The sequence below is a fragment of the Lissotriton helveticus genome, chromosome 7 (assembly GCF_964261635.1).
Source record: "Lissotriton helveticus chromosome 7, aLisHel1.1, whole genome shotgun sequence".
NCBI lineage: Eukaryota > Metazoa > Chordata > Amphibia > Caudata > Salamandridae > Lissotriton > Lissotriton helveticus.
This window is the reverse complement of record NC_136068.1, coordinates 1,190,445,099-1,190,465,782: the sequence shown is the minus strand read 5'-3', so window position 1 is coordinate 1,190,465,782 and position 20,684 is coordinate 1,190,445,099. Positions and strand designations below refer to the sequence as shown.

The following is a 20,684-nucleotide window of genomic DNA, read 5'->3' as shown; positions in this document are numbered from 1 at the left end:
AGGAGAGTTGTAGGAATTATGGAAACAGTTGGTTTCGTTGGGCATTCATTTGATGGTAGCTGGCATACCTTTGAAGAAGGTAAATGATGGGCCTCGTTTCTGTCAGAGAGCTACGTCCTCTCCATTTTTTGCAGGTCTGAATCTGCGTATCATAGAGCATTAATTTGTTATTGGGATGTCAGTTAGAGGTGAGGGAAATCCGTGTCCCTGTAATGGATTAAGGAGTAAAATTATGGTCTTTTCTAGGGGCTGCAGTTTCAAAGTCACAAGCTTACATGGATCAGGCATCGATGAGCATGCCTTTTAGGTTAGAGCCCTGATATATTTTTGGTGTATTTGTCATTATAACATAAATTAAGTTCTCCGTTTGTTGGCCTTGTCAGTGTTGGATTGGGGAATGAGATGCATTTCCTTGTGTGAAGGATGGGAATGGGGTTTTCTGTGGGGTTTGATAAGCACATATTGAACAATGGTGGTGTACTAGGGGAACACAATTAGGGGAGTAGGGCTTCACTGGTGGAGTTGAGCGCTCGAGGAGAGTGATTGGTGAGGCGAGTCACTAAAGTTGACTTGGAACAGGGATGTCAATAGTCAGCTGGTCCTTTTAAAATGTGGGACATCTATGATTGTGTCTAATATCCAGGAGGGACCTGTATCCTCAGATGCACAAAGTGATGAGATTAGACAAGCTATTTGTCTAGGATGCAATATTCTATTTGCTGTATTCCTAAAATGCATCCAACAGTTCTTAGCAGTGAGGAATAATTCCATGAGTCTACTTTGATTTTGTGTTATTTTGAACTACAGGGAGTTCCACTGAATGTAGTAGCTTCCTTAGTTTTACTAAGTGAGAGTAGCCTGTGAAAAAAGTAGGAATCGCAAAAGGATATGGATAGGAAGACTTGTGTACTGGTTTCTTCGGGTTTCTGTGTTTAATCTCATACCAGATTTTAGTAGTAGGCGGAGGATCTGTGTTTGATCAGTTGCATCAGTGCAATTTCATCCGATTGCGCTATTTGTGAAAGTTGCAGCTGAGAAGTAGTGCTGTCACCACTCTTTGAACTGCAAAACACAAAGGGAAAGTTCCACCATTAAAATTGACAGAATAGTCAGTCACATTGTCACATTGGTGGTGCATGTTTAGAGGTCACTTTCCGAATAGGATGGCGCTCTCCATAAGACTAGATGAGACCAATAAAAATACATTTTTAAACAGTGAAGTTTGTGTGTTCACACAGGCTCAATGTGTTCCGGGGCCTGAATATTCTCAACAGGTATTCCTAGTCTATCCTCCAGAAACCCAGTCCTGTGATGCTGGGCTGGAATCCATCTCTTTATTGTCTTTGCACTCAGGTCAACAGAAATAAATCAGATTCTTGTTTGGCAAATTATAGCAAGACATCACCCCTGCAGGTATGCATTTCAAACGATAAGGGGGGTACGTTTCATCTTTCAAGGTGTCCTTGATAGTGAAGTACCAATCCCTGTGTTTCTTTTGCTAATGCATTTTCGAGAGGTTGAGTGCTGCAAAGGTTTAATTAGCTGCAGGCTCACCCGGCAAAGGTTGTGCCCGGGCATCTGCAACTAGGAAATGTGGGAGTTATGCCACTAATGATTTTGAGGTACACTACACAGGGCTTAGTTGGAATTAGGTTGCGCATGGTGTAGTTGCAATGCTGAGCCTGGAATCGTTTTGGTAAAGCTAGGCGGCCCAAAGCACCTTGCACAGCTTTCATTTGCATTTAATGCTTGCATAATGCCGGGAATAAGTCTGAGAATTAACGGAAGCAGGTGTATTACTCGTTTGTGTAGTATCAAGGGAACAGCAGAGTGAGTACGAGTACTGCCAAGAGAAGAGTTTGGAAGAGGAGCTGGCCTAACGGCTAAGGCGCTCGACCTCGGACCTGGGTTCGAGTCTCGGTAACGACGCCAAAACCTCCTGTGATTCTGGGCAAATCACTTAATCTTCCCGTGCCTAAATAAAAAAAAATGAAAGTGTGTCCTCATGTAAAAAAAAAACGTAACTTGTGCTATGTAAAGCGCTCTGATACCTGATTCAGTTCGGGTCTAGTTCGCGCTATATAAAACTCCACACAAAAAAAAAAAAAGAGATCTAAGTATGTGTTTCAGAAGATGTAAAAGTGGCTCAGTGTTTCATAGAGAGCAAAGCACTGAGGGGGTTGACTTGTTCCTCTTCATTGCCTGTAAGCTCACAGCATGTGCGAGGTGTGTGGATCTTTTATTTTACCACAAACGAGGCAAGAGGCAGCTTCCAAAGCTGACCAATGAGCTGGTCCGGCTTTTCTCACAACACTTTCATTTAATGTATCTGAACTTCAAAACATCCTGTGTTACAAATTAGTACTGGGTTCTATTTACCGGTCTTTTGCCGACATCCCGGCTGCAGAATGCAACACTGTCTCACTGTCTTGAAGGGGTGTGTTAGCGCCTTACCTTCTGCACATTTCTGGGCCCACTATTGGATAAATCAAAGTTCACAGCTGCGGCTAGCTGTTAAATCGATTCATTCAATAAATGTGAAGCACATCAGGCTCCTCAAGAAAGGTAGAGAAAGTTTGAGTTTTTTCAAACCAGAAAGATTTATTAAAAGTTAAAGGTTTAGCGAAGACAAAATCATCAAGTTAGTGCCAATCAATAATCAATATATGAATGCATCAAATACCATGAAGATCGAATCAATTAAAATCATTTAACAGGTCGAGTTAACATGCTGTCACCTCAAAGGGAAGAGTATTGAAGAAAAGTCAGTTCTTCAATACATAGAGTACTCTAAATATCCTACTCTGCTCTAAACTGCATCGGAAAACGGTCTGACTCGGAATCTACTCTGCAATAACTTAAATCACAGAATTCTAACATTTGCTACACCTACGCACAGTCTTCACGATCTAATCCAATCAGGTTTAAGACAGGTGCATGCTTGTTAGCTTCTCATGACCTTCCACAATGCAGCTGCTGGGAGTGACCTTTGAACTTGCATTATGTGTAACTAGATGAGATACATGGACCAGCTTGTCTGCCTGAGTATGTTACTCATTATAATATTCCATGACTATCACAGTGAAAACTAAACACTTCACAGGGGAAAGAAAGCAAAAGAACATTGCAATCGATAATTAGGAATAAGACTGCAGCTTCACCTAGAAATATATTTGTCACAAAGTAAGATGGCAACCAGCATTAGCCATTTGAAAATGCAGGCCTACACTAGCAATGATCTAGCTAAATGTGCATAAAGGATGGCTACTAACATTTGCAAGTTTAGGTGTAAATGTTGCTCATATAACCGTTTACCATTTATGTTTTCTTGTCCTTAGTGGTTCTTGCATCTTGGAAGAAGGCAATTATTGCATTATCTGTCGTCACCATTTCCATTGCTGCTGCTGCCGGATTGATATGGTGGTACTTGCAAAGGAAGAAAAAGGGTAAGCATTATTTAAGCATCTTGTTTCGTGAATCATCACTCTTTTTGGTCGATTTGATTTTTATTTTAAATACCTTTGTATTTGGAGAGATGTAAATATCGTTTGCACAAATCGAAGACTAATTTAAATAACAGCTGAGGATTTCAGTAACACAGAGATGGAGGGGTTCTATTAGGTAGATGCCGATGAGATTGGAGTCACATTAATTTAAGCAGAGATAATGGAATTCACCACAGTCCATGTGTATTGATAACCTTGGCCATCACTGTCTAAGGAAATCTTACAATCTTCTTGTTTTCAGTTTTTGCACATTGTTGTCTGTTAATTCTTTCTGGAATTTGAAATCTGTTTAAAGTCAAAAATATAGAGTGCACTCCTTAGACCCGCCACCACTACTTGCCCACCAAAACCGAAGTCCTAACAGTTTCTTGCACCCAAGCACGAACCACTAAAGAAGCAGGTTTGCGATCATTCTTTGGTGCTATAAAATTTCTTGAAGCCATTTCCAAGAGAGGAATCAGCTCATGAAAAAGACCCCTCTTTGGATCCTTATTTACAATGGTGACACGCCTGTTCTGTAACTGCATTACCGCAATTGGTAATCCTCATATTACTGCAAAATGACCATTAAATGGCATAAAAACAAGCAGAAAAGCTGTTCCACATGTCCTTCCACATTTAAAGGTCCAGAGTTAGTCCTGCATTTTAGGGGATTTAGAGTCACAGATTTCCATTGCAGTGAAGCAATATCACTACATTTTGGAAGGGGTTATACCGCCTTTCTCCAAATAGGAAAATCAAAGAAATACACATAGTATGCCTTTCACACAATTAGTAAGACTTATGACAATCTCTGGAGGAAGGACTTAGCGCAACGCCACTCTTACAAGAGCCAGTTCTTTAGCTCCATAAGTCTTTTGTGGAATTAAACATTTTTTACTTACCAAAAAAGATATTTTAAATGTATCATATGTATACATTAGCATAACCAAAAATGCAGTGTAAACGTCAGCAAAAAAAACCACTACTCAATCAACTGAAATTACCACTTCATGCCATAAGGAAATCTTTGTTTAAGGTTCGCTTGCATTGTTTGTTTTCTATGTTTTTCCAACTACAGCAGCATGTGTTAAATTCATTAATTTGTAAGTTTCCCAAGATGTTCTTGATCATAGTGCTTATCCCCACTCTCCGTTATTTATGATGTCCCAAAATCCATTTCCTTTTTTATTGAATTGCCCAGAATCAGATTCTTGCTGTCTATTGTCTGAGTTTATTTTTATAATAATAGTTATTCTCACAAATCGTGAAGATGTAACCCTCAACCATGCAAACTACAATTGCCACGCTCGAGAACTGATTGTGTCAGTGTGTCAGTAATGGCTTAGTTCTTGCAGATCAGTGTGCTTCAAGGACTTTATGCTATGGTATTCCCTACACTGTAGGCTAAATTCTACTTTCTGGGGCCTTAACCCACAGTTTTGTGTTGGCTATTTTTGCATTTGTCCCCGGCAACCTCCTGATGACGTAATCGGCTTGTGTCGGTGATATTGGAAAGTGTCAGCTGCGAAAGCTGTCGATAGCATTTTAGTGGTAAAATAATCAGAGGTTGATATCACCAACATATTGCACCATGAAATGTAATATTTATTATTCAAATACCAAATAAACACATAACTGGTTTACATTTTGGGTGCGTCAATGAGATACAGCATTTTGACACTATTACTGGTAGGTAGGCACTACAGGTGGTTTATTCGGTAAGCAATATAGTGGTGCAGTTGGCGAATTACGTATACATATATGTCTTGCATTATATTTTAAGTTCCCTGTATCTAGACATTAACAAATTTTATTTCTTATCTTTTGTAGTCAAACAGCTTTCTCTAGAAATGGCTAGGTAAGTATTGTTTAAATACTATAATGAATAAATGAATGTATTCAAAACAACATGCTGTGCATCCTTTCCTTGTTCTTACATTTAAAAATTTCCAAGTGCATTTGGGTAACTGCTGTCCCTGGGGAAACAAGGTACAAGAGATGCAGTGGAATGGCCGGTTACTTACCGGTAATATTCATTACTCCGAGCTGCAGACCTCCCCGTCACAGTCCTCATGTAAGTGAGAGACAGCTCCTCCCTGCAAACATTGCCAAGCTGAAACTCCCCTGCTCCCATCCCTACCCTCCAGGCCACGCCTATATCCTTTAGAACATAACCCCTGACCTTACCTCCCGACATGCTGTAAATGAATATTACCGGTAAGTCACCGCCCATTACCTCCTGGTCAGACCTCCCCATCACAGTCCTCATGTAAGTGAGCAGATACCCAAGCAAGAAATCGGTTTGAACATCAGAGCTGCGGAACATACTTTATTACAATCAAGAAGCAGCAGAGTTACACTCCACGCACAGAACGCAACACTGTGTCCCCACAACTGGCAGACACATCACCACCATCCACCAAGCGCTAATGTGCCATAAAGGTGTGAGGAGCACTCCAAGTGGCAGCCCTGAACCTTTCCGCCATGGAAGCCCCTTGCAAACAAGAACTGGAAGCAGCCATTTCTCGAGTAGAGTGGCCCTGCACCGACTCTGGCACTCGTACCCCCCTGGACTCCTAAGCTGCCAAAATACCCCACTTCAACCACCTACTGAGAGTTTTAGCAGAATGGAATCCACTTTACAAAACAGACGGGTACGATCCAGATACACTCCAAGAGCCCGCATTAAATCCAAACAGTGTAGCGTAACCTCCTCTTCAGACCGAATATCGGCACACAATACAGGTAACACCAGCTTCACTGAACAATGGAAAGATGAGGGAACCTTAAGAATGAATGAAGGGTCAGGCCCGAAAAACCACCTGATCTAGATAGCACCTCAAAAATATCTGAGAACACAGCAACGAGCCCAACTCCCCCACATGTCTGGTTGAGGTAATAGCCACCAGGAAAATCACCTTGATAGTCAGAACCTCAGGGAAACCTCCTCCAGTAGCTCAAACGGGGCAGATTGCAAAGCCAGCAAGACTAACAGCAGATCCCAACCAGGAGTCAAGGACATAACCACAGGCTTCTTGAGAGAACAACTCTGCAAGAGCCTGCCCACCAAAGGCACCACTGCCTCACAGTCAGGACCCCGAAAAGCACACAGAGTTGCCCACTGAGTCCTTAAAGAGGAAACAGCCAAACATAAATCAAAACCATCCTTCAGAAATTCCAAAACCTTCACAGGATCCTCAGTCAAGGCAGACCAGCCCCTGTCAGAACACCAGCCCTGAAAGGAAACCCAATGCCTGACATAAGATTTCAGGGTAGACTGTTTACGAGACTCGTGAATAAAGAGAGCCACCTCAAAAGAACAACCCAGTGCCACAAGGTTCATCGTTTCAAAAGCCAGCCTGCCAGCTGCAACCAGACACTCCCGAGACATCACTGGAAATCTCAGCGGTCAGGGGTCCATGGGAAGCCTCCATCATGGTAACACCGCCAACTGTAACAACAGAGGGAACAAAGGCCACCTGCTCCGGACAAGAAAGCAAAAGACACACAATTGATGGACGGAATGCAGAAAAAATAAAAACATTCACCCCCAGTCAAGAGATCTGGGTTAAATCCATCATTCTTTTGCTCACCATGCCACCCCAGTTCAGACCTGGCCATATGCAAATCTCTATTGACCCTGTGCCTCATGGAAACAGTCCAGCCCGAACTTCCAAGCCAGGTCCTCACTGGACCGGAAATAAGCATCCTAGGACCGGGTTCGAGGTGTCACCCCTCTTCAGCCATGATAGTTTGATTCCAGTGGCACAGAGAACCCAGAGCCCATGTCTGGGCATACCTGGCGCACTTAGGGCGAGAAAGCAAAAGACACACAATTGATGGACGAAATGCAGAACAAATTGAAACATTCACCTCAGTCAAGAAATCTGGATTAAATCCATCATCCCTTTGCTCACCATGCCACCCCAGTTTAGACCTGGCCATATGCAAATCAGTCTTGATCCTGTGCCTCATGGGAACAGTCCAGCCCAAACTGCCAAGCCAGGTCCTCACTGGACTGGAAACAAGCATCCTAGGACCGGGTTCGGAGTTTCACCCCTCTTCAGCCAGGATAGCTTGATTCCAGTGGCACAGACAGCCCAGGGCCCACGTCTGGGCATACCTGGCGCACTTAGGGCGAGAAAGCAAAAGACACACAATTGATGGACAGACCTGCTCTGGACAGGCACAACCAGGTTCACTTAGGCTCAGTCCAGCATGATTTTCAAGAGAACCTTTTGACTCAAAGCAATCAGAGGAAATGCATACATCAACCCTGTCCCCCATGGAAAGGACAGAGCATCGAACCTCCAAACAGCCTCTGACAGGCTCAGAGAGCAAAACCTTTCTCACAGTGTGCTCTCCTGGGTCACAAACAGGTCCACCTTGGGCAACCCAAACATCTGCATGAGGACCCCAATCACCCTCTTAACCAAACACATTTCAGACAGGGAGGGTGCTCAACCAATCGGCTTCCAAGTTCAACACCTCAGTAAGATAAATGGCCCTTGGTTACAACAAATTCATCTCTACCCACTGGCAAATCCGTGGAATTAACAAATTCAGCGAAGTCACTTTCGCACTCCCCTGATGGTTCACATAGCACACCACCACAGTATTGTCTGTACTCAACAGAACATCCTGATGGAGGACCCCAGGGAGAAAATAAACCAGGGCCAGCTGGACGGCCTGTAAAGCCCTCCAGTTTGAAGACATCAAAGTCTCCTGGATGGACCAGATCACCTGAACTGAATCTTGAGCCAGCACAGCCCCCCCAACCCAGTTAGCTGGCATCCATCATCAGAACCAGCCTGTCCTGAAGCACAAACAGAAAACCCTTCATGAGATTCTCTACATCCAACCACCAGACCAAATCTTGGGAGATACCCAGACCCCCCAAATCAACTGGTAGTAATCCTGAGACCCCAGACACCAGAAGCGAAGGATGTGATCCACCAAGGGGTATAAGTGCAACCTAACCCAAGGAATAATCATGACTGTAGCGGCCATTAACCCCTGCACCCTCAGCCACTGCCGTGCTGTGGAAGCTGGAGATGCCAAAACCGCCATCTGTTCTTTCACACGAGTCATCCTGCAAGGTTCGGAAAGGAATACCTTCCCCATTCTCATGTAGAAGACCCGTTCAATGAACAACAGTTCCTGAGGGGTAATCAAATGGGACTTCTCCAGGTTCAATATCCACCAGAACTGCTGGAGAAGACTGCAGACATCCTGAGTCTGAGATTGAGCATTAGGGAAAGAGGAGGAAGAAATCAACCAGTAATCCAAATACGGAAACACCAGGATCCCCTGTGCATGTTACAACCCCACCTAAGGAGCCACCACCTTGGTAAACACCCTAGGTGAAGCAGAGGGACCAAAGGGCAATACCTGAAACTGGAAATGTTCGGCGCCCACACAGAACCTCAGAAACTTCTGCGAGTCCTTGTGCACCGGCACATGAAAATACACGTCCCTCGGATCCAGAGATTTGAGAAAGTCCCACCGACAGGTGGGGAAGAATCAACTGGAGCGTCACCATCTTGTTCAACAGGTCCTAAACCCCGTCCAACAGAGCCCGACTCTTCACCAGTGAACTTGGAGCAGTGGTAAAAAGGAAAACTTCAAAGGGAGGCTCCACAAACTCTATACGATACCCCAGCCTGATAATCTGCAGGACCTACTGACCCTTGACAAATTCTTCCCAGACGGCCAAAAAATTCTTGAGGCGACCCCCCACTGGACCCCCCTTCCCCCCCCGAAACACAGGATAGTCATGATTTAGCTTGACTGGCTGAATCCAAACTTCCCTGCTGGCCCCAGGACTTATGGAAGAAAGGGATTCCTCAGCCACTTCCCCTAACATGAAAGGGCTGAGCAGCCATCTTAGACTGAAACACCTGACCAAAATTCCTCTTATAGTCAGTAAATTTGCCCTACAGTGGCGGCTGGATAGGAGCCAACAACGTCTTGTCCTCCACAGTTTTCCTAATCATAGCCTCCAAGGGGTCCCCAAACAGTTTGTAATCTGCTAAGGGAATTTTCATGAGAGCACTCTTCTGTGCCCCCTCCGCCTTCCAAGGCTCAGGCCATAGCTGACGCCTAGCCCCACAGAGGCCCCCAAAGCTGCAGCTGAGGCACTAAGGGAATCAAAAGTCAGGTCAGACAAGAAACACAACTGCTGATCCAACATAGTCAACTACTCAGAGTGATCTTCCTCCTGAAGCATCTTCTCTGAGATACTTTGACAGTCTTTCAGCAGCAACTGAACCAGATAACTGGCATACGCAGCAGAGCTAACAGCCAGAAAAGAATCCGCAAAAGATCTATTCAGAGCCCCTTTAACCCTTTTATCCCTAGGATCTGAATGTACCACATCATGCGACATCACAAGGCTCTGAGAAGAAAGGCCTGACAACAGGTAATCAACCTTCACGACGGAAGGGAACTGATCCAAAAACCCTTGCAACGGATAACATTTTGCCAGGAACCAGGGAAAAGCATGTGTATCCATATCCCTCCATTCACCTTCCAGCACAATCCAGACAGACTTATGGACAGGCAGAGATTCTGGCAAAGAAATCTTCAGATTCTTCCACCACCAAGGGCATAGGAGCCCCAAAAAGTCCTGCACATGTTGGAAAATACTGCGAAGGTCAGCCCAATGAATAAATCACCCTTACACCTCCACCTCTGGATCACAGTTAGGATCAGGGGCATCCAACTTCTGCCTTTTAGACCCCACAGCCTCCATGGTCTGAAAAGCAGCAGAAACAGCGGCCTTAATCATCCTCTGGACATCAGCCAAGGAAGGAGCAGCTCGAGGCCCAACCACCACCTACTCCTCCAAATGCTTACACTTCTCTGACCTCTTTCCCCCATTCATGATGATTCAGAGGCCAGTAGAAGTACACCTACAATAGACCATAACTAATTGGTCTGCAAACTGACCCAGTTACTTCCAAAACCATGGTTGCCAAGACGGCCACTAACCAATGGCCATGCAGCATCAAACACCGATCTACCCTGCTGGCCAATTACTCTGCACGCCCCACTCAGCAGTCACAGTGCGCTGGAAACTCAAGCGTCCTAGGATACAACAAAAAAAATCCGGCCCACCTACGAAACTCCAGCAGTTTCCTTACTGCCAGAGACTTCCTCAAGAGAAGCACACCTCCTAAACTGCCTGCAGCAGAAGATCGTACAAGGAACCAGCAGCCACCACACCGCAGGTGCTCCCGGGGTACAACGCGGCTCCGGTGGGAACCCGCAGCCATCCCGCTACAGCAGGGACCTGAGCCACGCCACCCCCATTCCATGAGAAGCGCACGTTCTCCCAGACTGCCTCGCAGCAGATGAGACCAGTCCCCAAACAAGGAAACAGCACCCACCACTCCCCAGGTGTGCTGGGCGGGCTACATTAATGTAATACGCCCTCATCCTAGAGCGAGGAAGCCTGGCCTTTGAACAACGAGGCTACAATTTGAACGTAGTGGAGCCCGCGACCGTACCGCTACAGCAGGGACTCAAGTCAAGCGCCCCCCAAGAAAAGGCTGCTAGAGCATACCACAACCATAATTATCAGCAGTAGAGGACACCACCACCCGACAGCTTGTCCAGACACAGACAAAAACAACAGGATGTCCGGAGGTAAGGTCAGGGGTTATGTTCCACAGGATGGGGCGTGGCCTGGAGGGTAGGGATGGGAGCTGGGGAGTTTCAGCTTGTTAATGTCTGTTGCTCACTTACATAAGTACTTTGACAGGGAGGTCTGATGAGGCGGTAATGCAAGGGAATGTTGTATGAATTAACAGTTTATTCATTTGTGCTGGGTACCTGAATCCAGTTTATGGCAACAACTGTTAAGAATATAGGTCTGTGGTGTAAATGAACATGTGCAATTAAGGCTCCTTGTAATTGGAATTAGTAGGCTAGCCAGTGTCTGCCATCTTGCGTGAATTTCAAGGCTTCCAAGATGCTGCACTTAGTTTTTTTTCTGTTTCTTGAATGGATATAAATTGTAGAGTCAATTATTAAAATGTTATGCTCAAATGTAATAAACATTCTGACCAAACACTTGCAAATTCACAGGACTAAACTGCAAATATAAGAATACTACTTTTAAACAATGTCACCCTTTACTTCATTGTGTGATTCCTTGTAGAATTTTGAATTAGTTTGTATCTTAGATTTATAACTGTACTTAAATTGAGAGTGAGTTGTCACAGTACCCACTCTGAATTGAATCCCTTACAGGCATGCTTATGTATTTAGGGGCCAAGCATCAAACCTGTGAGAGATACCAAAGGTAGAGCATTATATATTTATATAGGGAAGTATAGATTTACTATTCTTAACTCCCCATCTACGTAGTAGATATACTGGAGTCGATTTAAGTGTAAGGTGAGTTTAAGAAAATCTATATTTTAGGGCAGGCCCATTATGGGGAAACTTTCAATTCACGTATTCGTCTTGCCGACTGGGGTTTGGGGTGTTGAATGGCTGCTTTGGAGTTGTTTCTTATAAAAGAGGCAGTAATATCTATTTGTTTTATGTTGGAAGACCTCTCCATCTTTTGTTTTGTTTAAATTTGTTTATTGTAATTTTTGCTTATTTAACAGATACATAGCCTTTAGACATGACTCGCATAGTCATTACATTTCCATAATATGCTTCAGTATGTAACCAATACTACAATGCATGGAATCAGAGAGATACAGAAAACTGTTTGTACAAGCAAAAGGTTTCCCACTAAATATTTCTATGGTGTATACATCTCATGTTGATCATGACTTTACACAAAACCTGCATGTTCTCTGTTCGTGTTACTGTGCGAACCTAAACTGTGGAGGTGGGTGCTAAGCTAATGAGGACAAAGTAAGATAAAGGGGGGATAACTGTGAGTGAAACGCTGCTAGACTCTTCCCATCCCATACCCGCCCATCTGCACGTATCATGCCCAACGTGGCTCTCAGGTGTCTTGATCAGCTCCAGGAGTGACCCAAATGAAAGATTGTCAAGTCTATACCTTCATTGGGGTACAATCAGGATGGCCCGTCCACCTGCAACCCTGCGGAGTTCCAACTGATCCTCCCTGCGCAGGGCAACACTCTCTGCCTTGGCCCAGTTGAGCAGGGAGCCTCTACTGTAATGTCCCCTCCTCCTCTCCTCTCCTCTCCCCTCCCCTCCTTCTCTCCTCTGCCCTCTCCTCCTCCTCCCTCCCCTCCCTTCCCTTCCCTCTCCTCCTCTCCTCCCCTCTTCTTCCCTCTCCTCTTCTCTTCCAGGTCCTTAGGAGTCTTGGGAAAGGTGGCATTTGGATCTGATCTAATGGTGTATCAAGGGCATACAGGACACATTATGAGATTGTACATGAAGTTCTAAAAGAGAGGCAGTTATGTTAGATAGGGGTGCTGTTGGAATCAAATTAATTCAAAGGAGACCTTTCATAATGGAAAAGGTAAATATTGAGTGGAGATATTCGCCCTGAAGAGGTAAAGTTTCTAATATGTGTATCAGAATTAAATAGGCCATAGAACAAAGACAGAGGTCATTGTTATAAGTGGCCCAGAATTTGATCTGTTAAACCCGCCTCATAATTACAGATATAAGGTGTTAGAATTGGGGTTTCTGGTTGTCAGAGTATGCACCCTGTAAAAGCAGGAACCACCACTCTAGTGAGCTTAAGCTAAATTCACACTAAAAGATAACCTGTGCTCACGCAGCTCACCCTCTGTTAACTTGGCACAGAGAAGTCAAGCTTATCTAAAGAGGCAATGTGTAAAGTATTAGTGCAACACACACACAGTAACACAATGATACCACAAAATGCTACCACCACAAAAATACTCCACACAGAGAAAAATAGATTATATCTTTATGAGTAAAACAAGACCAAAGTAACAAATATCCAATTAGTAGAACACGATTAATTAATTTTTAAAGATTAAATCAAAATGTAGTGCTTAGAAGCCAATACTGCTTAGGGTTACTTGAGGACGCTCTGGACCGGGGCAAATCCAAAGTTCAGGCTGACTGTGATGGAAGGAAGGCCGGCTACAGCCATCACGCACGTCCAACTGAAAAAGTACCTTACATTAAGAAAGTGTCAGCGTCGAAGACTCAGTGCGTCGGTTCTGATCTGCGCAGACGAGGAAGGCTTCGTCGATGAACCCCTTTAAGATGCTGGCGCTGTGCTGTTATCGAGCCATGCTGTCCTTCGAGCTGCGCATTCTGTCAAAGCAATGTTGTCGATCAGCTCCTGCATCGGCATCAAAGAGCAATGCATCAGTTCCGATCAGTGCAAAGTTATCACTGCATCAATTCTGATGGTTCTGCTCAGCCGAAGCTCATTTTCAAGGACCCAGGACTGGATTGGCACCACTTGGCAAGGCAGGTTTCACAGATGGCAGAGTCCAAGTTCTGTTGCAGGGTTGAAGGAAGGCTTTGATGGCCCTGAGACTCCAGAACAGGGGGAAAGCTAACAAGGCCTTGGAGTGACCCTGGATTCAAGTGATATTGACCCAGTCCTTTTTCTCAGGAAAGCAGAGATCAGCAGGCTGCAGGGCAGTACAGCAAAGCAGAAAAACAGTTCTTCCAGAGCAGCAGTCAAGCAGAGAGGAAATCCTTGTAGCACAGTTGTCTTTACTCCTCTCTTGGCAGAGGTCTTCACATGTCCATTAGTGTACTGTCTTCGTGGTGTCAGAGGCCCAGTACTTATACCCAGTTGTGCAATAACGGAGTCGAGGTCATGGCTCACCTGATATGCACTTGCCCCAGTCTGACTTTGGGAATGATCTTGTCAGCTCAAGCAGCGATTCAACCAGTGAGATATCCGAACACGGAGGCAAGCAGTGATAGCGTGTTTCAATCCAGACGATCCACAGATGAACTGCAAGCCAGTAAAATTCTTAGCACAGATAGATGAGAAGCTGGGCAACATTGCTAAAACCACAGGACACTGCTGGAATTGCCCCGCTTACCGGGGCAAGCACACACGGCCACTGGAACCCATGTGAATTTCTTGTCACAAAGGCTGAAAAACTAACAGCAAATGCATTTAGAGTGCAAACCAAAGGACTTGAGGAATTTAGGCTTTACGGTCCTGGCAACTTGTGTGGCAACTTTTAATCACCAAACATTTTTTATCTGTTTTTAATCATCTGTTTTAACCATTCTTGAGCATCATTTATACTCCGTTTTAGCCTCAATTTTGTATTAGTTTTAATTGACTTCATACAATAAAGTCTTACTTACTTACAGATGTGCCTTTGAAGTGGGGGTGACTTCAAAGCAGGCCCTTGAAGTGCACAGGTCCCCCTTTCTTGTCAGCCCTGGTTACAGAATATCAGTAGGGGGTAATCAGCCCTTTGTGTGGGAAACAGGACATTGCTTATTCAGGTGTAAATGCCAGCTCACCCCTCTCTAACTGTCTAAGAAGAGCTATCAGCAGATTAATGGAGATTAGCTCTCTGTTACACCCACCCTTCTAGTGTATGTGGCTGTCTAGTGGGAATGCATCAGTTGCAGCTATCACTCACCCCAGGCATATATTGGAGATAGGCTTCAAGGCACACCGATTAGTAAGAGCAGAGAAATGTCTAAAAGTGGCATATCTAGAATAGTAATGTTACATCTACCTTTACAATTAAAGGGATTTATCATTACCATCCTAAAGATATAAAGCATGATGCAGCTACTCCTTTCTGATCAGGGATTGCAGCTTAAATGTGTATTTAGGAATTCCCAATGCTAGCCTAAGAGTAGTGAAAAATAAATGTAGCCGTTTGTCACTAATAAAACATGTCAAACTTAAAAGTAAATGACCTTCCTATTAGTTACACAACACCCTGACCGTAGGGCTACCTAGGAGCTACATTAGAGGTGGCGTATGGTTAATAAAAGGAGAGACAGGTTTGAAAAGCGACTGGTGTGGCAGGCACAATCTGCTGCAGGCCCACTAATAGCATTTAATTTACAGGGCCAGGATATATGATATACTACTGTACTAAACTAAATATCCCAATCATGTATACACCAATGTCACCATGTTTATGGGAGAAGCATATACACTTTTGCACTGGTGAGCAATGGCAAAGTGCTCAGAGTCCTAAGGCTAACAAAAACAACAAAAAGAGGAGGTAAGCATGAAAAACGTTTCTGGGAAGGCCACTCTAAGGATGACCGGTCTAACACCAGGGGTTCCCATAATTCAAAGGTGAGGACATAATGAATATGTTTTCCATGTTGCTAGAGAATAAAAAATGTGGTGTCCAGCAGTTAGGCATTCTAATCTCAGTAGGACCAATTTAGCATTTCATCCTCCCTAGGTCAGTTAACTGAGTACCATAGAATTAGATAATAGTATCCTTGATTTGCAGTCTTAGAAACAGCAGAAGAAAGGCATGAAATGCTTTAGAAAATAAACGTTATTATTATGGTCAATTTCCATATGTATGTGCTATGTTGCATATCTGATCAGAAGCTTCACAATTCACTCAGGATCATAATGCTAGGCAGATTTTGAGGATGGTCTTCACATTTTATGTGGTTTTGCTTGGCATAGCTATTGGAGAAAACTGATCCATAATGGATGAAAATCTGAAGTGTGAATCAGCATAGTAGAATATCCCTATGGAAGATTTCCATGTGTTAACTTCAAATGAAGGGGGCAGTATTTAATTCCATTTGCCTTCCTCATGAACCAGTCATTGGTTCCCATGCAAGAGTTGATAAGGTTTATCCTCAAAGCTGGAATTAAGCCTACGTGGTGGCAACTAGAGCTCTGTTGGCGGCTCCAGTGCTCGGGGGCCCACGTCGGTTGGCCGGTTTCTTCTGAACACCCAGTGAGCCCCGGAGCTGAAATCCCTGCACGCATGAAAATAAAGACCGGGGGTGCTAAGGGTCTGGGGGCATAACTGAGGAGTGGGGTCCCCCGGCGTGACATTTCGGCAACCAGGACAGAAGGGTGACTCCTGCGGCCTTGAGAGTAACGTTCTCTGAACGGCGGGTGCAGCACACTATACCAGCCCCTTGGCACCCAGAGAGCCCCTTGAGGAGCCCAAGTAAACGCTGGAAAAACAGACTTGACCACAGGTCACCTGGTGAGAACGCTGGCGGGGTGAATTGGGTTATATTGTCTGGTAAACGCCTGAGACATACACATTTGTCTGTTCAGGGAGGACTGTTCCCCTGTTGCAGGGCCATACCTCACAGCACTCACGGCCCCGGACTCCAGAGAGGTAGATCTACTGGGACAGCTAAGGGGTTGGGGAAGTGGCCAAGCTAGGTTTGGTGCGGCTTGTGGTCCGGGGGACTGGATTCCGTGAGGCATGACCTGTGACGCCTCTCTCGGGGGTCCAGCATGGCCTTTTAGAGGCACAGCCGCTGATAACCACAAAGACCTGCTACTCCACAGTGGGGGCCTATGAAGGTGTGAATGCAGTGCTGCTAAACAGAGGAGACTTTTTGCAATATAGTTTCCCTATCGCCTTCCTCAACCAACATGGGCAAAGATAAACAGGCATGCGCTGGCTCCAAACAGAGTACCTTGGATCACTATACAGCAGTCCCTGGCGGCTCGGCAGAAACACTGGCCAGCTGTACAATCCCTGACAATACGACATTACTAGAGGCAATTACCCAATCGAGTGACACCCTGGAGGAGAGGATCGGTGCATTAGGGTCAGAAGTCTCATTCTTATGTGAGGACGTCCGTGAGGCAGTAGATCGCATCACAGAAGCTGAAATCCTTGTCTCCAATGTAGAAGATACAGTGACCGCCCTCCAAAAGAAAGTGAAGAAACGTACGGTTGTGGTGCTAGAGCTAGCGTCCCGAGTTGAAGAGGCAGAGGGCCGCTCGCAGAGAAACAATTTGCGCTTGCTTGGCTTCCCGGAGGGTTGCGAGGGCTCCTCTATGAACAACTTTCTTACAAAATGGCTGAGGTTACTTCTGCCGGGAGAGTCTCTGTCTTCCTGTTTTGTAGTAGAGAGAGCCCATCGGGTGCTGATGAAAAGCCCCCACTTGGTGAACGCCCACGACCAGTGATCGCTAAGTTACTAAACTGTGCTGATCGAGACGCTATTCTCCAGTTTACAGGAACCCATAAAGACCGTCTGCTTTATGATTCACAACCAATAATGATTTTCCAGGACTACACCATTCTTGTACAGCAACAGCGACAGTCTCTGGGCACTTAGCTTTTCCTACATGCTGCTCTAACCTGCTTGGATGAGAGTGACATACAACTTGAAATCATATTTCTTTGACTCCCTGGAGGCTGTCTTCGCCTGGGTGGATGAAAAAATGCATCTCAAGCCGCATACTCCACCACTAGTGGAATCAGACTCCTCGCAAGGATCGCAAAGAAGTAGACAGAAAAGAAATAACTCTAAGAGGAGCACAGATCCAAATCCAACTGGAGTTCTCAAATTCATGTGAACTGGCATAGTGTTAATCAACTGATACCGCCATATGGGCCTATGGTCTGATTGGATAATAACAGCTTTATCCCTAGATGCAGAACTGCTGGGTCAAGTGAACTGGCTTGGGGCCACTGATGAAACTGCTACAGCCCTAAATTATGTTCAACAGTTTTGGGAAGGTTGTGTATGATTGGCTGAGTTCCCCGGGTTCGCATGGTTCGAGCCCCAGTGGCTTCTCCGCCCCGACAGGAACTCCTTGTTTATGGATGTATAGGGTTGGAGGGGGAAAGTTTTGTTATATTTTATTAATATTGTATTAGACACCGAGCACACAGTGCTATACACCCATAGCCCTCAATTCGGGGACTTAAACATAATATGCTGGAATGTCAGGGGTTACTCAATAAGATAAAGAAGGTTGCGGTCCTTCGATTAGCTAAATGCTGCGAAGCTGATGTTCTCCTATTACAGGAGACCCATCTTCTAGGGTGTCTCAATAGATTCGGCTTCACTACAATACACCATTCTGGGTTCACGCGGGGCTCGCGAGGCACGGCAGTCCTGGTGCATTGCTGCATCCCAAATACCATTTCTAAACATTGGTTGAATCCCGGGGGTTTGTACACTATTATTACAGGTACACTGTTCAGTGAACAATTAACCATGGGCAGTGTCTACACTGCACCCCCCTTGGACAACCATCAAAAACAAAACTTCACAGATATGGGGGGAGCTCCATAAGGGCTTAATAATATTAGGTGGGGATTGGAACGATGTTATGAAACTTCAAGATCGTTGGCGGGGATCACGGCAGGAATCTCATACAAGTAAGTCCAAACTCAACCTCCTGGTTACTACACTGGAGTGGTCAGATACATGGCGCGACCATCAGCCCTCTGAGAAAGGCTTTACATATACTTCGGCAGTACATGGTACACTGTCCCGACTTGATTATATTTTCCTTCCCCATAGCTACACGCACAGGATATCCCACAGTTCCATCTTGCCAAGGGGGTTGTCTGACCACTCTCCTGTCTAGCTTAAGATACGCCTAAAATGACAACGACCCCTCTATCGATGGTGTATGTCGCTCTAGCACCTCAAAGACCCCACTTACCAAGAGGTCAGTCAGCAAGTCATCACCGAATATATTTTGACTAACACCGATACGGCCTGTCGAAAATTATCTACAATCCGGGGGGTGGTCAACATCGCCTTCCAGATAGGCGAAAAACGCAGATGCCTAGTCCAAATACTAGAATTAGAAGATCGTCGACGATCTCTCGAAATACAAGTGGCAATGGGGACTGCCCCCGGATCACAGGGCAACTTTCTCCAAACACAGCAACAAATACACCAACTCCTTACTAATGAGGCGCATGAGATCTAGTTGGCAACACAACACAGAATTTATCAGTGGGGAGACAAGTCTAGTAAAATGCTTCATCAGCTATGCCAGGCCAAGACCGCCTCTATCCCACTGCTGTAGGAAGGAGTATTATATACATCCCCAGAGACGGTGTTTTCAGTATTCATTACAAATTATGTTTCTTCATCTCAGCAGAAGGAATGTATATCAGGCACCCTTATTGACATATTCCTCTCAGACATACCCCCTCGTAAAGTCTCGGACCAAGTACAAGACTTATTGGATGCTCCTATAACAATAGATGAGCTCAGAGCGGCACTGACCAATACCCATCCCGGTAAAACACCAGGGCCCAATGGATTCCCCAGTGATAATTTATGGCCACATATGACAACATTAGGTCCACACTTACTAGCTGCACTCTAAGAGGCACTAGAACAACACATTTTACCCATGGAATGGTGTAACGCCAAAATCATTGTGTTCCTAAAACCTGGTCGTCGTCCCCCAACCCTCCTCAGAGGACCCTTCTTCAAATTGTCCCATCTCTCTGCTCAATTTCGAGCCTAAGCTCCTTGGCAAAGTTCTTGCTAATCGCCTTCGTTCATACATTCTGGATCTTGTTCACCCAGATCAATCTGGCTTTATGCCACCATGATCTACCCGGCATAACATTAGACGGGTGCATAATGCCCTCGCTAGGGCCCAAGATTTGGGCCAGCCGGCAGCCGTCCTGCTGGCCGACATTGACAAGGCGTTCGACTCTATAAGTTGGACATACATATTTTAACTCCTTTGCATTTTTAATTTTGGACCCCACTTTTTAGCTTATGTCCAACTGCTATATACGGACCTCTCGGCCTCAGTGCTGGTGCCAATACATCGGGGGACTCCCTTTCTGATTCACTGGGGCACGCAGGAGGGCTGTCTCCTTTCCCCACTACTGTTTTCCTTAGCCATAGAGCCTTTGGCCACCTGGGTGCGACAAGATACGCTGATTCGAGGATCTGAGTGGTCGCATGAATGTTCCGACAGAATTGCTCTTTTTCATGACAAACCCTTGGTCCTCTGGGCCCCGCATTTTTCAGATCCTCCAGGTTTTTGGGTAAACTTTGGGTTTGAGTGCCAACCCCTCAAAATCAGTGCTCTACCCTATGTTTGATGACCAGGGACGCGGAACCTGGGCCGAGCAGTTATCCAATGTCAAAGAGGGATTCAAATATCTGGGGCTAGTTATTTTATCAGGCCCCACGATATCGTGGTCAGACAATATTACCCCTGGTGTTCGTGCTGAAACCACAATATGGTCACAACTACCCCTGTCGCTATATGATCGGTCATCCCTTTTTTAAATTGTTTCTCTGCCCTGATTATTGTATCGGATACAGAACTTCCTATACAATATT

At 45.2% G+C, this 20,684-nt stretch overlaps 1 protein-coding gene across 1 annotated transcript in view; it reads left to right on the top strand.

Annotated features, from left to right (window-relative positions):
- The window catches only part of PECAM1 (platelet and endothelial cell adhesion molecule 1), a 588,149-nt gene that overhangs the window by 341,505 nt on the left and 225,960 nt on the right, over positions 1 to 20,684 (top strand). The window contains exons 9-10 of the mRNA XM_078654345.1: positions 3,339 to 3,446; positions 5,319 to 5,346. Coding sequence (XP_078510471.1) covers positions 3,339 to 3,446; positions 5,319 to 5,346 — 136 coding nt within the window. The remainder of the gene's footprint in view (positions 1 to 3,338; positions 3,447 to 5,318; positions 5,347 to 20,684) is intronic.